Here is a 15,438-nt window from a genome sequence, read left to right as displayed (position 1 = left end):
CACAAACAAGAATCATTATGAATAGATATATCGAATATCTTGAATTATGAACAATTTTATTTTTTGTTACTAAATTTCCTTCTACCTGCGTTAAAAAAAGGATCAGTCCAATCTGTAGTTGTTGAAATATCCGTGGAATATTGTTGCTCAGTTCCTGCAAAATTATAAATTTTATCACGATAGAAGATACGTAGCTATCGCAACTGATACAAAGAAAACAAAACACAAAAAAGAATCATTATGAATAGATATATCAAATTTCTTGAATTATGAATAATTTTATTTTTAATTTCATTAAATCTATCCACCTGAGCTAAGAAAAGGATCTGTCCAGTCTGTAGTTGTTGAACTATCCGTGGAATATTGTTGCTCACTTCCTGCAAAATTATACATTTTATCACTATAGAAGATACTTAACTATCGCAACTGAATCAAAGAAAACAAAATACAAAAAAGAATCATTATGAATTGATACATCAAATTTCTTGAATTATGAACAGTTTTATTTTTAATTTCATTAAGACCTTCCACCTGTGCTAAAAAAAAGATCTGTTCTACCTGTGGTTTCAGAACTATTGGTGGAATATTTCTGTTCTGTACACAATAGACTGCAAGTTCAATTTTCATGAAATTAAAAATATCAACTTTAATAATAATATATAATAGTTATTTTCTTTTCAAATTCTTGCTGATGGAAACAAAATAAACATGCAATGTCGATTATAATTTTTTAACTATATTTAATATTATGCTGAAATGAAAACAATTTTTAAAGTGGTTTTAACCTGTATTTTGCGATGATTTTGACAAATCTTTGTATGAAGTAGAATCAGTTGTATATTGCAGTTCAAAATCTGTAAAGTAATTATTATTCTGATAAATAATTCTAGTACACTGAGTGAAAAAAATGATGGAAACACTTCTATACTAATACAATTTTTGCATATTTCTCAAGAAATACTTCCAAAATCATTTTATATTTTCAGAAGGGTTTAGATCATGCGCTTTCTCATGTGTATCAGTGAAATTTAAAGCGTTTAAAGATTTGAGAGACCGACAATAAATTATAAATGGAAAATAATATTTTTGCCAAAAAATAATTGAAGCAATAATTGTATAACTTGTGACGGTTATTTTTGTTACTATATATGCAATAATTGCCCAAAATGTTTAATCTTAGCATAAATATTTATGAAGATATAGACACTTTTATAAAAAAAATCAAATTTTTTATCTTACGTTATTTTTTTGTGTATAACTATGAAAATATTCCATGATATTAAACAAAATTATTGAACTAATTTTAAATTAAGTACAAAATTATTGCTATATTTGAGAAAACTTCCTTTAAAACAGCGTAAGATATGAGTAATAAAAGTAGCTGTTTTATTCTGCGTATACTCAGGAAAAATTAAAAGAAATAATTTCCATATTTTGTAATGAATCGTATTTGGGAACTACTAAAAAAAATCCGATTTGAAAATTGAAAAAATTTAAAAGGTTTCAAGCAATTTTCCAAGTAAATAGTTTTTAAAAAAACTCATAATTATACGGGGTTTTCCACAGACATTAATTTGTATCATAAGACAAAATTCTATAACTCATGATAATACCTTACAATACACTTTCATACACAGAAATGTGATTAAATAATAAAAAATAAAAAAACGGCGAAAGAAAAGATACTACTTTTTATGGGTCATGATCCCCAACAATACCGGTGTCGGTTTTTTATAAATCTTATTCAATTGTCCAAAATGAAATTTGTGGAAAATTCCCAATCATTTCCTTTAGAAAGCAAGAAAAGTACTTAGAAATATGCTTGAAACTTTTTAAAATTTTAAGATATTCAAATTGAACTTTTTTCATTAGTTGCAAAATACGATTCACTAGAAAATTATGAAAAAAAATTTTTTTTTTCCCGCGCATTCTTTTTATGAAATAATTACTTTAAATATTAATGTCTGGGTAATTTGTTATCGAATTTTTTTCAAAATTTAAATCAGTGATTTTTTAATTAATTTTAAATTGTTCCAAAACTTTTGTTTAGTTTTACTGAATATTTTAAGAAATGTAACTAAAAAACATAAGACAAAAAAATTAATTGCTTTTAAAAAGGTCCATTACTCCAAAAAATATTTAAGCTAAGTTTACAATATTTTGTGCAATTATTTTATATAATAATCAAAACAACTGTTCCAAGTTACAAACTTATTGCTTTAAGGTTCGGCTTATAGTGCTCAAAAAACATTATTTTTCATTTGTAATATATTGTGGGTACATCAAGCCTCAAAGAGCTTTAAACCTCAATGGTATGTATGTGAAATCGATAACCTTAACATTTTTAAATTTATAAAATGATTCTGTAAGTAGTTTTTGAGAAAGAACAAAAAAAAAAGTGATAATATAGAAGTGTTTATAGACTTGTACATTCGTAGAAAAAAGAAACTGAACTAAAAATATCTTCTAAAAATGCTTCAAAAACAATTATGCTGTAGCTTTCGGAAAGAAATTTGTTTTAGCTTTTAAATTCTCGCCAATCATGTAAAGCAAAGTACTTGAATGAAAATCTGTTCCTCAGTGTAATTTATTATTGTATTTTTCCCTTTTAAAGATATTTTTAACTTCACGTGTTTTCCTATTAGTCCAGTCAAATTATTATAAATGATTAAAAAATTTAGGGTTGTTAGAACAACATGAAAACAGTGCAAAGCTTGTAGCTGTTATATTTCTTGAGATCAAGCTCCATAAATTTTAAGGTTTCTACGAAAAATATGAGAGTCTCCTTGTCTTAGTAAGCTATTACTGGATATCAAGACAAAAATTAATTCTACGATAAAGTTTATTACAATAATAATAGTAGTAGTGATAAATAGCTGAATATATACTCTGAATATAGACTCTGAAATGCAATGAATACATTTATATCATACAAGTCATATTAATATATACAGTGCAGTGTTATTTTTTGTATTTTAGTATCCTCTCTTGAAAGTTCATGAGACATATTGTAGAAGTGATCTATTACACAAGCTTGCGAATTTGAAGTTTTTGAAAAATATAAGAGAAGTTATTGTTGATTTATATGTTATTTGATGCGCTGATTACGAAAACGACGAAAATTACTAGTCACGGATTATATATACAGTATTTAGGTGAATTGCCGAATATTCAGTCACCCATTAATGATTCAATTTCAACCTTGATTTAGTTGATGTATTCATACAGTTCTCATTAAAAAACACTATTGATATATTGCAAAAAAGTTCCATTAGTTTTCAGTTTTCTTAAACTTAACAGAAATACCCAGCTTCTAAATATTAAAATTTCATGAGAAGCTTAGAATTATTTTTTACGGCACATTCTCACCAACTTATTAGTTGGGGAGTTGTTATCTATTATAATCAGAGTTGGAATTTTGTCCGAAAGATACCTACTTATCCCGGAAAACCGGAAGAAAATAGAAAAAATAATAAGTAAAAAAATAATAAGTAAAAAAATAATAAGTAAAAAAAAAAAAAAAAGAAAAAGAAAAACGGGGAAAATAAGTCACGAGCTTTAGAAAGCTCATTTTTTTCTCTCTCATATGATATAGAAAGTAATTGATAAAAAAAAAATTATAATCTATGAATATTTTAGTTATTTATTATGTGAGTTACGATTTACTCCTTAAAATGTAAAAAAATACATCATTACAGATCCGAATTAAAATCTTTATACTAATGATATATATCGCGGTCATCGCACAATATGTAATTTTACGTTTTTCATTTTAAATGATAAAAGTTAATCCTGATATAATTCAGCTAGCAGTTTGAAGTTCTTTCAATAATTCAACTTTAGTTGAATGCGAGAGCAACTGTGGTAAGTTTAACTTTCGTCTTCAGAAGTATATTTCATTCAAGACAAAAAATAAAATTGAAATTACCAAATTCGGGGTCATATCCGTGTGTGTCGAGTTTACGCAATGAATTATTTGAAGGCAACATGATTACCTAGTGATATTTAACGGGAATATATTCTAACTAATGCTAAATATTGGCAACATCCCAATTTTTTCGTTTTTTGCACCAAATGGTAATTTGTCTTTGTTTGAAACCCTAATCGTCAGAATTTTATAAAATTTGATATTTTTGAACGTTAAACCGAAAAAAGTCTATGTGTTTACAATAAGCATATTAGCAGAATAAGCAGATGTAGAATAAGCATATTTCGCCATGGTTACAGTTAACTGTTTTTATGTTATTAGAGATATTTCTTTAAAGTGTCGCCACAACACTTTTTGAATTAAAAATCTGTCTAAGCGTTCAAAAGTTATAAGCATTATCCGTTTTTAATTTTTCTTACTCAACTTACTACTTCTGGAAAGATAAAACTTCGTATTACTGGACTATTTCAAAAAATTCTTTTTCATACTTTCTAAGAGGTAAACGAGATCAAATAATAGCACTTCATATGTCAGAAGGTACAAAGTAACAGTATTAAATTAAAACTATTCTTACAAAATGCAGAAAATTAATTAATGATTTAATAGAGATTTATTAATTAATGAATGGCAAAAGAAATAACCTGGTATAAATTTTATAAAAATAAGCTTTAAAACGATCTCATCACAAGCTTAGCTGATTTTTTAAAGTAGGAGAATGAATTCCAATATTCTGAGTAATTTGATGAATGATTGGTTGATAGAAGAATATATTAAACCAAATGACTGAGAAACAATTATAAAAATGTAAATAGAATCATTTTTTCCCCTTTTTTTTCTACTCTTTTTTTAAAATTTTTTTATTTATGTTACAGTTTACAGTATCGTTTTAGTTTCTCAAACTATGTAGGGAACTCAATGTACCGATTATAAAGGCTGAATAACGATTATAAAGTATCGGTTGAGTTAGGCATTTCTATATCGAATCAACATAGGCTGAATAACAGCTATAAAATATCTGGTGATCTTAATAAATCTGTACAGGAGCTGATATTGACTAAGTAAGGGCAATAAGGCAATAATATATATATATATATATATATATATATATATATATATATATATATATATATATATATATATATATATATATATATATATATATATATATATATATATATATATATATATATATATATACTGAGAAATACCACTAACATTTAAAATAATAAAATTCTAATAAACATTCTCTGAGTGTCGCGATTCACTATCAAAATCTACAATGGAGGCTAAGGAAAATACCCTGCAATATAATTAGGGAAAGGTAGGTATGTTAATGAATTTCCAGAAAATGCTGATTGAAACTCACTTAATTTGTGGGTGAGTTTTGACTGCAACTGACAAAAATGGATTCATGCATTAATATAAATTTTGGTGTTCGGATTACTATGCTTACAAGTCTCGTCCTATTAGTTCTGCCGGAAAATTCTACCCGCGAAGGAACGCGCCCCTTTATTCACGATTCACGATGATTGCAAAATTTCTGTGTATGCCGCTCAAGGCGACACTTACGAATTCATCCGAGACATAGATCAAAAAATAAGTGGAGAAATTAATTGAGTAGTCGAGAGGAAAATAGGAAGATTACAAAGATCAATAAGACTACAATCACAAAGATCAATAAGACTACACCTGACGTCTTATTGAGAATAGGCAACCATTAAAATACGTTAGTGTATAGTACCTACATTGAGCAAAAAAAGTGAAGATTACTCCGAATAAATGATAATAATAAATATTAATGACGAAAGCTATTTACAATATAAAATAAAAACTATATACAAAAGTAAGGCTGATAAAAAGCGAGAGAAAAAAATCGAAAAAAATATATATATACAAAATAATAATTAATTGTTGATCTATCTATATATACACGTAATGAGCAGTGCATAATAAGAGACTGAAATGTAAATAACGGTGAAGTAAGGGACCTAACACAGGGACCCTTGTCCCTCACGGCTCTCCGTAGCTTCAAAGAAGGGTTGCTCCCTCGCCTAAGTTAAACAAAAGAAAAATAACGTGATATTATCAGGCGCCCCTTTACGCCATACTCTCTCCTTTACATAAGGATGAAAAGATAACCATATTTTCGCTTAAATGGTAAGACATTTATTCCTAAATATACACATCAGATGTACCACTTACTTCTACCGGATACTTTCGTTACAAGTTTGAACATGTATGATGCGCATGCTCATTTGCGCCCTGTGTCTCTTTAAGCTAGAATATCAACATCGAGTTAATGGGATACTTTCCGGTAGACCTAATATAAAATAAATTGTAAACCATCGCTAAAATAGATGTTCAGCAAAATCTAACTTAAATCGGTTGATATGTTAGAGAAGAATTGAAATCACGTCTAAGTTGATCAGATGTTTAAAGTTTTAACGTCTTTTGAAACGATTATGGCCGAACACATTTCTGTGTGACATTTGCTCGGCCCGCGCTAAGCATTCACCACCTCGCCAAATGCTATAATATCGTAAACTTGGCGAATAAAATTGTGATTTGGCGAATGATTTTCTCCGTTGGAAAGAAAATATATATTAAAAATCGCTGAGATTTGCCTGTGGCGAAGACTTTCGATATAATCCGAGGAAAATAGGTACTTTCAAAACAGTACATTTGTTTTAAAGAGTTAAAAGCATAACGTCTTGCGAATGAAAGTAAATAAGCCATACAATTTGGTTCTGTTTTATTTTACAGACATCTATTATTTAAATGGTCCATATGGTTTAAAATTATTAGCAATTAAAAAAACGAAATTTTTTAAATGCTAATAACATGAAACTGGCCAGTTAAATAAGTCCTTACACAGAGAAGAAAGCAAAGTTTTCTCACCAGTACTTTGATTCTTGAGCAGAGGGGTTCCATTTCTTTCATTCACAACTGTAGAGACATCTTCTAAAATAATATCCTTACCCTTCACAACCGCGAAGAAATAGACAAAAAGAAATATGGAAATAATTATCGTCTTCATATTTATCTCCTTTGGATAATACGAAAAACAAGAAAAACACGAGCCGAAAAATTTACTCTTGAATTGAGTTAAAATAGAATGTTTAGCAGTGAATAATGCGTCGTGTTTAATTTCATTTTACCTTCTGAAAACAGATTTAACGATAACAATGTTTGAACTCAATAAACACACATATTTTGTTATCAGGTATTAAAAAACTGATTGCCGATAATTGTAGTGATAAAAATACTGCTTTTCAAGAAAAGTTTCCTTTTAACTTATCAGTCAATGCATAATTTTTAACTTTTGAAGACACGTTGGTGCCATCTAGTAGCATATTTTATACACACAAATAAACATTGATATAGATTTAAATTTTGTATCAATATTATAATTCTTTTAAGACTAATTATTTCAGAAGAAAATCTTTAAATATTATATTTATTTAAGTTGGTGAAAACTGAGTACTTATTCGTGGTAGACTCCTCTGAAAAGGACTTCAGTTGCTGAAATGCAACGTAAGCTAAAAAAGTAAAAAAAAAAAAAAAGTGATAGAAATTCATTTCATTAATCCCTTGCGGCAGAATTTCTATTAAACAAATTTTTAATAAAATGTTGATTTTTTTGTATTAATTTAGGCCAAAACAAGTGAAAAATATTATATTTAGCATTTTCATATTTTATGGTTATAAAATACTACATGAAGCACCGGAGACTTTTTCTTCGTTAGAGGTAAAACCTTCTAAATATAACTCACATCCAAGCAACACTTTTTAGATTTTTTTTCTTATTTGCAGATATATATATCTAAGCTACACAATTATTTTTTATTGAAATTCTTTAATTTATAAAAAATTATTGATACATTGTTGAATATGAATGAGAAAAAAAAACTACTTTTTCAGATTTTACATTTGATTATTAATTTAAATGTTCATTCAGAGTTATAAAATTGTATGCTAAAGACTTTGAAACGTGAACATTTAAAACAGATTAAGACTTTTAAAGTTGCAAAGACTATTAAGGTTATGTGCTTAAAATAAGCACCCGAATGTTATTTTTCAGATAAATTTAAAATCTTTTTTCTTTGATATATTACAGCTTTTTGTTTACAAAATTTTTTATATTCTTCAATATATGAACTTGAAGAAATTCCCAATTTCTATCGTGTAGTTTGTTTTCAAAAAAAATTATAATAATAATAAGTAAATAATAACTTTATTTTTAAAATTCATTTCATCGAAAAAAATATATTAATATTCACGAAATTTATTAATTATCAAAGTAGCATCTTACATAAATATTTTAGTAATTGGTTGTGGTCACTCTCATCGATAGCTCAAGGTTTATTTCGTAAATAAGAAGAACACTGGTCTTCAATGGACTGTAGTACTTTATTTTTCAAGACACACGGACTACGTCCGCCATTTATGAAGTTCTCAAGGTATATATAAATCTTTCACAAAAAAGGGTGGCGCGGCAGTCGCACATGCGCGAACATGCCGCCCGGCATTGCAATGTTTCAACATTCAATTAATATGTAATTTAACAAAGCACAATTTGCATTATTTAAAAAATCTTTACAAAGCATTTAGATGATAATTAGTAACATTGATACAAATAAGAAAAAAACAAATTAATGATACTTTACACTGCAACCGATCTTCACATACAACAAATATTCAATTCAAAATAAAATTAAACATTAGAATATTTTTATGATACAGGTAACAAACATATTTTAGAAATAGACCTCTTAAGGGTCCAGTGCTGGGTTTTCACTTCTACAACTCTGATTTTCTTATCAGTGCCATAAAACACTTTAATTATTCTCCCCATTAACCATTTATTAGCTGGTAAATCATCCTCAATAATTAAGACTAGACTACCGATTTTGACATTGTCCTTTTCGAATCTCCACTTGCCACGTTGCTGCAGTTCACTTAGGTAGCTTCGTTGCCACTTTCTCCAAATTAATTGTACTAATTTGGTTATTCTTTGCCACCTGGATAACCTATTTTCTTTTAAATTTGTCAAGTCCGGTTCAATTATGGCGTTCATTGTTCTCCCTATCAGGAAATGCGCAGGAGTTAAAACTTCTAAGTCGGTTTCATCCGCGGATAGTGGAGTTATCGGTTTACTATTCAAAATGCTTTCAATTTGAGTGGCTATAGTATGCAATTCTTCGTAAGTTAAAGAGGCATTACCTACAGCTCTTTTAAAATGGTATTTAAACGACTTAATTGCTGCCTCCCAGAGACCACCAAAGTTGGGGGCTCTAGGCGGGATAAAACTCCACTCTATGCCTTCAGCGGATAGATAGTTAGCCAATTTTTCATCAGGATTTTTGAATAAATTTAAACATTTTTTTAACTCCTTGTTAGCGCCAACGAAATTCGTCGCGTTGTCTGAAAACAGTTTGGCACATTTGCCTCTACGCGCGATGAATCTCTTCAACGTGGCAATTAGAGACTCGGATGTCAAATCAGAAACTATCTCTATATGCACTGCATTAGATACAAAACATATGAATAAGCAAATATACACCTTTAGAGAAATTGCTTTTCTTTGATGTTTACATTTAATGAAAAACGGACCAGTTAGGTCAACACCAGAGCAATTGAATGCGAAATCTGGCACAACTCTTTCTCTAGGTAGATTTCCCATTATTTGCGTAGCAGCAATGTGTTTATTTTTAACACAAACAACACAATTATGAGTAATTCTTCTACATAGAGAACGGCCACACAAGGGCCAAAATTTTTCTCTTACACAGCTTAATAAACCATTTGGACCAATATGCAAATATTTAAGATGATATGTCGAAATAATAACAGAAGTTAAAGTACTATTTTTAGGGAGTATTGCAGGATGTTTTTTAAGAAAATTCAATTCAGTGTTACCTAATCGTCCTCCAACTCTTAAAACTTCATTTGAATCTAAAAGAGGGTTCAAATTTCTTATCTTACTCGTAGGAGACACCTTCCCGTGTAGTTTGAGACTCCGAATTTCTGATCCAAATTCCTCGTTCTGTATTACTCTCAACAGGAACTGCTCGGAGGCGTTGATCTCCTCATTGCTCAGAGGTCCTGAAGTTCCTTCGGTAGGATTTCTGCAATTCTTAGAAAACCTAAAAATATAACTTAATACACGCACTATAGTAAAATAATTATTACTCAAGCCAATTAGTTCATGCACAAAATTTTTTGATGTTAATGTAAAGGCTTTTAAGGGACCTTCAATGTCTAAGCTTGAAGACTTTTTAAGTTCACTTTGGAAGACACTCAGTTCTTGCGACACAGGAAAGTTTTGGTTAGGATACTCATTGTCATAAAGGAAATTAGGGCCTTTCCACCATAAATTTGTCTCTAAAAGATTCACAGGGTTCAATCCTCGGGATATCAAGTCCGCGGGATTCATCTCGGATGGCACATGATTCCATTGGGACTTAAGCGTCAGTTCTTGTATAAGTGCAATTCTATTTTTCACGAATGTCTTAAGACTCGTTGGCTCCTTTTGAATCCATGCTAGCACAATCATGGAATCAGACCAAAGGTAAACTTTGTCTGTTTGCAATTTTAATGCGGAAAGTATCTTTTTCATTAACTTGGACAACAAGACTGCAGCACAAAGTTCCAGTCTGGGGATACTTAGGGCTTTAAGTGGGGCAACTCTAAATTTGCTAGCAACTAATTTCACATTTATGTCACCTGCAGAGTTGAAAGACTTGCAGTAAACGACCGCTCCATAGCAACTCTCCGATGCATCAGCAAATCCATGAAATTCGATTGTTTTAGACTGTTCTATTGTAATGCACCTATCAACCTTAATGTTGTTCACATCTTTCAACGTGGAAATAAATTCGCTCCACTCCTGAGATTCTGCAGCAGGAAGTGGATCACCCCAGTCAATGTTCAATTTCCACAATTTCTGCATAAATATTTTGGCCTTGGCTATGACAGGGCCGGCTATCCCTAGGGGGTCAAAAAGTTTTGCAGTGGTGGACAGAACTGACCGCTTGGTAAAAGTGTTGTTCTCATCCACTGATATTTTGAAGGTATAGCAGTCCTCTGATGGTCGCCAAATGACTCCTAAAGTTTTTGTTTCATCGGCGCTCGAAAAGTCATAATCGTTTTTACTTGGTGAAAGTTCCGGATGGCTAGCAGACCATTTATGTAGACTCATACCGGCTTTATCGAGAATTGAAATCAGTTGCCGCCGTGTTTCCTTCGCTTCATCCAGAGAGGGTGCTGAATACAACACATCATCCATATAGAAGTTGTCGCGTAGAAGAGGAGCTGCCAAAGGAAAATTTATCCCCTCGTCAAGAGATAGCTGATTCAAACACCTTGTTGCTAAAAAACTAGCACTCACGGTGCCGTACGTGATAGTTCTCAATTCATAAGCTTTTGTTGGGCCATTCGCATGATCCTTCCAAAGGATTCTTTGAAGACAATGCTGCTTAGGGTTCACCAAAATCATTCTGTACATCATCTTTATATCCGCTTGAAACGCGTATGTGTGCCTTCGAAAGCTAGTCATTATGCTAAATAAGTCTTCCTGTATCACCCCACCATTATACTGGATAGCGTTAAATGAGGTAGCATTATGCGTCAAGCTAGAAGCGTTGAATACTACGCGAAGCTTCGTAGTACTCTTCTCGGGACGATACACGCCATGGTGTGGCATATAATAGGAACTTTCCGGTTCTCCTTCATCTTTAACTTCACTCATGTGACCAAGCCTCTCGTATTCAGCAAGAAAGTTTTTGTAAAGTCTCAAATGTTCTTGGTCCTTTGATAACCGATACCACAGAGAATTCAGCCGTTTAAGAGCAATATCCCTTGACTCGCCTAAACACGAGGGTTCTTCCTTAAGGGGTATAGTTACTACGTATCTACCTTCCTTATTACGGAAATGTGTTTGCTCAAAATGTTCCTCGCAAAAGGTCGTTTCTTTACTTTTCGTTAACTCTACGTCTAAATTTTCAACTTCCCAAAAACTCTTTAATGTTTTGTTTAAATCATCCTCTAAAATTAATCCGCAATGCACATTGGTTGTATGCGAATCAATTAAACTACCACTCGCTACGTATCCGAAAACGGTATTTTGTAGAATTAATTTTGATTCGTGTAAATATATTTGTCCCGACTGTAATAATTCATAGAATATCTCCGCGCCTAACAATACGTCAATTTTATCAGGAATGAAAAAGGTTTCGTCAGCTAATCTAACATTAACAGGAACCTTAACTGCACAATTAAGAGATTTCGACGGCGTAAAATCAATTATTTTTTCAACTACTAAAAAGGTTAATTCCTTTTCAAAACTCTTATCTTTATTTGAAATCGAAGTCCTAACACACCTATTTATATTCATCGTTGAATCATTCAAACAAGAAATTTGTGTGTTCATTTTTTCGTAAGGCAAATTAAGATTTTGTAAACAATTGCGATTAATCAAACATGATTGGGAGCCCGAATCTAGCAAGCACCTAACTTCCTGCCATAAGGAATTTTTATCCTTAATAAAACACTTAGCCGTACTCAAAAGAACAGTTTTTGTGTTTAATTTATTTTTTTCATAACTGGTGGCGACTACAGACATATTTCCATTGGCGCCGTCTTGGGAGGAAGGGGGGATGGAATATTCAAAACTCAACTGTGATTCTTGGTTAACAATAGCGGGTGATTTATTATTTCTGTTTACTCTTGGAAAGTGGATCATTTTATTATGAGGTTTACCGCAAAAGCAATCCTTAAATTTGCACGTTTGAACGGAACATTTGGCGGATAAGCATTTAAAACATAACTTGTTACTCTTGACTACTTCTAATCTTTCATTAATTGACATATTTTTAAATTTCGAACACATATACAAGGCATGCTCATTAGATTTACAAATGACACATTTAGGATAATTTATTTCGGATAAAAACACATTAGAAATATTTTTATTAGAACGGAAGTCTCGATTCCTTTGGGAATGATAATTTATAGTATCTTGTTTTGATTTAACCTTGGAAGAAAGATAAATATCGCACTCTCTTCCTAGCTCTTGTGGTTTGAAAAATGATTCTCCCTGCCTTACTGCAATATGAGTCATTAATTCTCGGTCAAGTAGACCAAACATCTTATCCGAAATAATTAACTCACATAATGTTTTAAAATCGCTAACCTTGCGTAATTGGCAATAGTATTCGAATGCTGCACTCAATCGTGAAGCAAACTGAAGATAACTTTCATGAGGCATTTTTTGCATTTTATTAAAATTGTTAATACATTCTCGAGGTGTTGGTTGAAATTCCTTCAACACGATTTCTTTAAGTTTATCGTAATCTGCTAGTTTTTGTTCACTTATATAAATCATTAAATTTTTCGCTTTTTCACCTAACAAATTTAGCAGTATTTCGGATTTTAATTCTTCGGGCACATTTTTCGTTTTAAACGCTTTCTCGAGGGATTGGAAAAACAAATTAAATGCTTCAGGTTTAGAGGGAACGGATATGGTAAGGGTTTTTATACTTTTTATTAAATCTTCGAGACGGTGCGGCGGCTGTAGCTCGCTAATAGTTTCCGATTTCGAAGAATTGTGTGATTCTTTTCGCGCATTAGATAATTCAATTTCTTTCTCTAACTGAGCGAGTTTAATTTTTTCTAACTCTAGTTTTGTTTGGTTATCTTTCTCTAACTGAGCTAATTTAGTTTTTTCTAACTCATAATTGTTTTTCTTTTCCTCAAGAATATTATCAATCAAACTCTGAACGAAATCACTATCGTTTTTATAAATCTCACTATTTTCAATTAGCTTCTTTATATCAATAACTCTTGCCCCTTCTTCAACTTTTAAACTTAACTCGTCTGCGACGACTTTTAATTCGTCTTTTTTTAGTTTATTAAGGGACATTTTTTAAACACACTAAAATAACTCAATGTAAATAGACAAACTGAATAACTCAAAGTAAATTTTGCACAGTGAATGAAACAAGGAAAATTGCTCTTACCTCAGAATTTCGGCTTCTTTTTTATTGTCACTCACTAAAAATTTCACTCAAAGATAATATAAATTCCATTGTTAAATAACACGAGCATCGTACACATAGTTCGTTCGTTTCGGTATGCACTTTAAATGATTTCCATAAATCACTAATTCGTTTCCGGGTGACTGGACCACATGGATATGGTCACTCTCATCGATAGCTCAAGGTTTATTTCGTAAATAAGAAGAACACTGGTCTTCAATGGACTGTAGTACTTTATTTTTCAAGACACACGGACTACGTCCGCCATTTATGAAGTTCTCAAGGTATATATAAATCTTTCACAAAAAAGGGTGGCGCGGCAGTCGCACATGCGCGAACAGTAATAATATACTATTTCAATCTGAAATTAAACATTTACGTCATTAAAAAAAAGGGAATCACAGATATGCCAATTTACTTTTCTATGTAAGAAAAATTCGTCCAACAGAAGCGATTTTTATGTTTTAGTAATTGATTTTTTGGTTTAGTAAATTTAACAAGAATCTTACCCATCACTAAAGATGAATTACTTAAACATACATATGTCACTTATCTCCATTCATGGATTTAATGAGTTTTTAAAGTTTTTTCAAATATAAAGATTTATGTAAATTTTGTTGTTTAATATTCTTCCAATTTAAACAAAAATACTTTACTGAAATCCTAGCAACCATAGGGCACAGTGAAAATTCATCTGATTAAGCAACTACTAAAATGATATAAATGTTCAACTCTTCCATAACATAACTTGATACATGTGTTTCAGTTGTGGAATTACAGTGGTGACCAGGAATGGGTTTATAAAAACTTTTCAAAACAATGAATATAATTGGAGGCAAAATTTATATACTACTATAATAATTTTGTTGGACCACTCGACGTGCTTTCATTACTGTAGTTACATTATAAATTTCCAAGTTAACAAAAGTCGTTACACTCTACCACTTTTTTTTTCGAAAAAGTACGTTTTATATAAGTGTTTTACAAATGCAATGCACTGATCCGTTCTCTAACGTGAAGGTAGTGGGTTCGAACCCAACTGTAACTCTGTAATCATCTTTTTTTTATGCCTTTCTCTAACTTTTGCTGTGAGTTCTTCAGCTGGACATGGTAATATAAACCATATGTTGTAGTAAACACTCACTTCTTCATAAGTTTGGGTGAATGAGCAAATATCAAATCAGTAAAAAAAAAGTCTTAAATGTTAAAGTGTTAATATTTCTTTTCATGTTACTTTTCAATATTTTTTCTCAGGGTGTCCAAAAAGTATGAAAAATATCTTGAAAAATACTTCTTGGATGAGAAATCTAAAAATACTTATCAAATATTTGAAAAGATGCAATCAAATCGGGCGAATTTGGCATACGTCCTCAACTCTTGTGGGGAGGGCCACTTCAGAAATCTTTAAAGGGGTTTTTCTTTTTTTTACTATACATTTGGATTCTCCAGAAAAAAAGTAACTCAATTGCACCT

The 15,438-nt window shown here is 30.8% G+C and overlaps 1 protein-coding gene across 1 annotated transcript in view; it reads right to left on the bottom strand.

Moving 5' to 3' along the window:
* The window catches only part of LOC147808533 (uncharacterized), a 34,772-nt gene extending 20,922 nt beyond the window's left edge, over positions 1-13,850 (bottom strand). The window contains exons 1-3 of the mRNA XM_087162601.1: positions 10,204-13,850; positions 8,727-10,074; positions 309-377 (exon numbers count right to left, since the gene is read on the bottom strand). Coding sequence (XP_087018727.1) covers positions 309-377; positions 8,727-10,074; positions 10,204-13,850 — 5,064 coding nt within the window. The remainder of the gene's footprint in view (positions 1-308; positions 378-8,726; positions 10,075-10,203) is intronic.
* Positions 13,851-15,438: the final 1,588 nt, after the last annotated feature.

Source organism: Parasteatoda tepidariorum, chromosome 5, assembly GCF_982258835.1.
Source record: "Parasteatoda tepidariorum strain Cologne lab strain chromosome 5, Ptep-v5.0, whole genome shotgun sequence".
Taxonomy (NCBI): Eukaryota; Metazoa; Arthropoda; class Arachnida; order Araneae; family Theridiidae; genus Parasteatoda; species Parasteatoda tepidariorum.
This window is presented reverse-complemented; position numbering and strand designations above follow the sequence as displayed.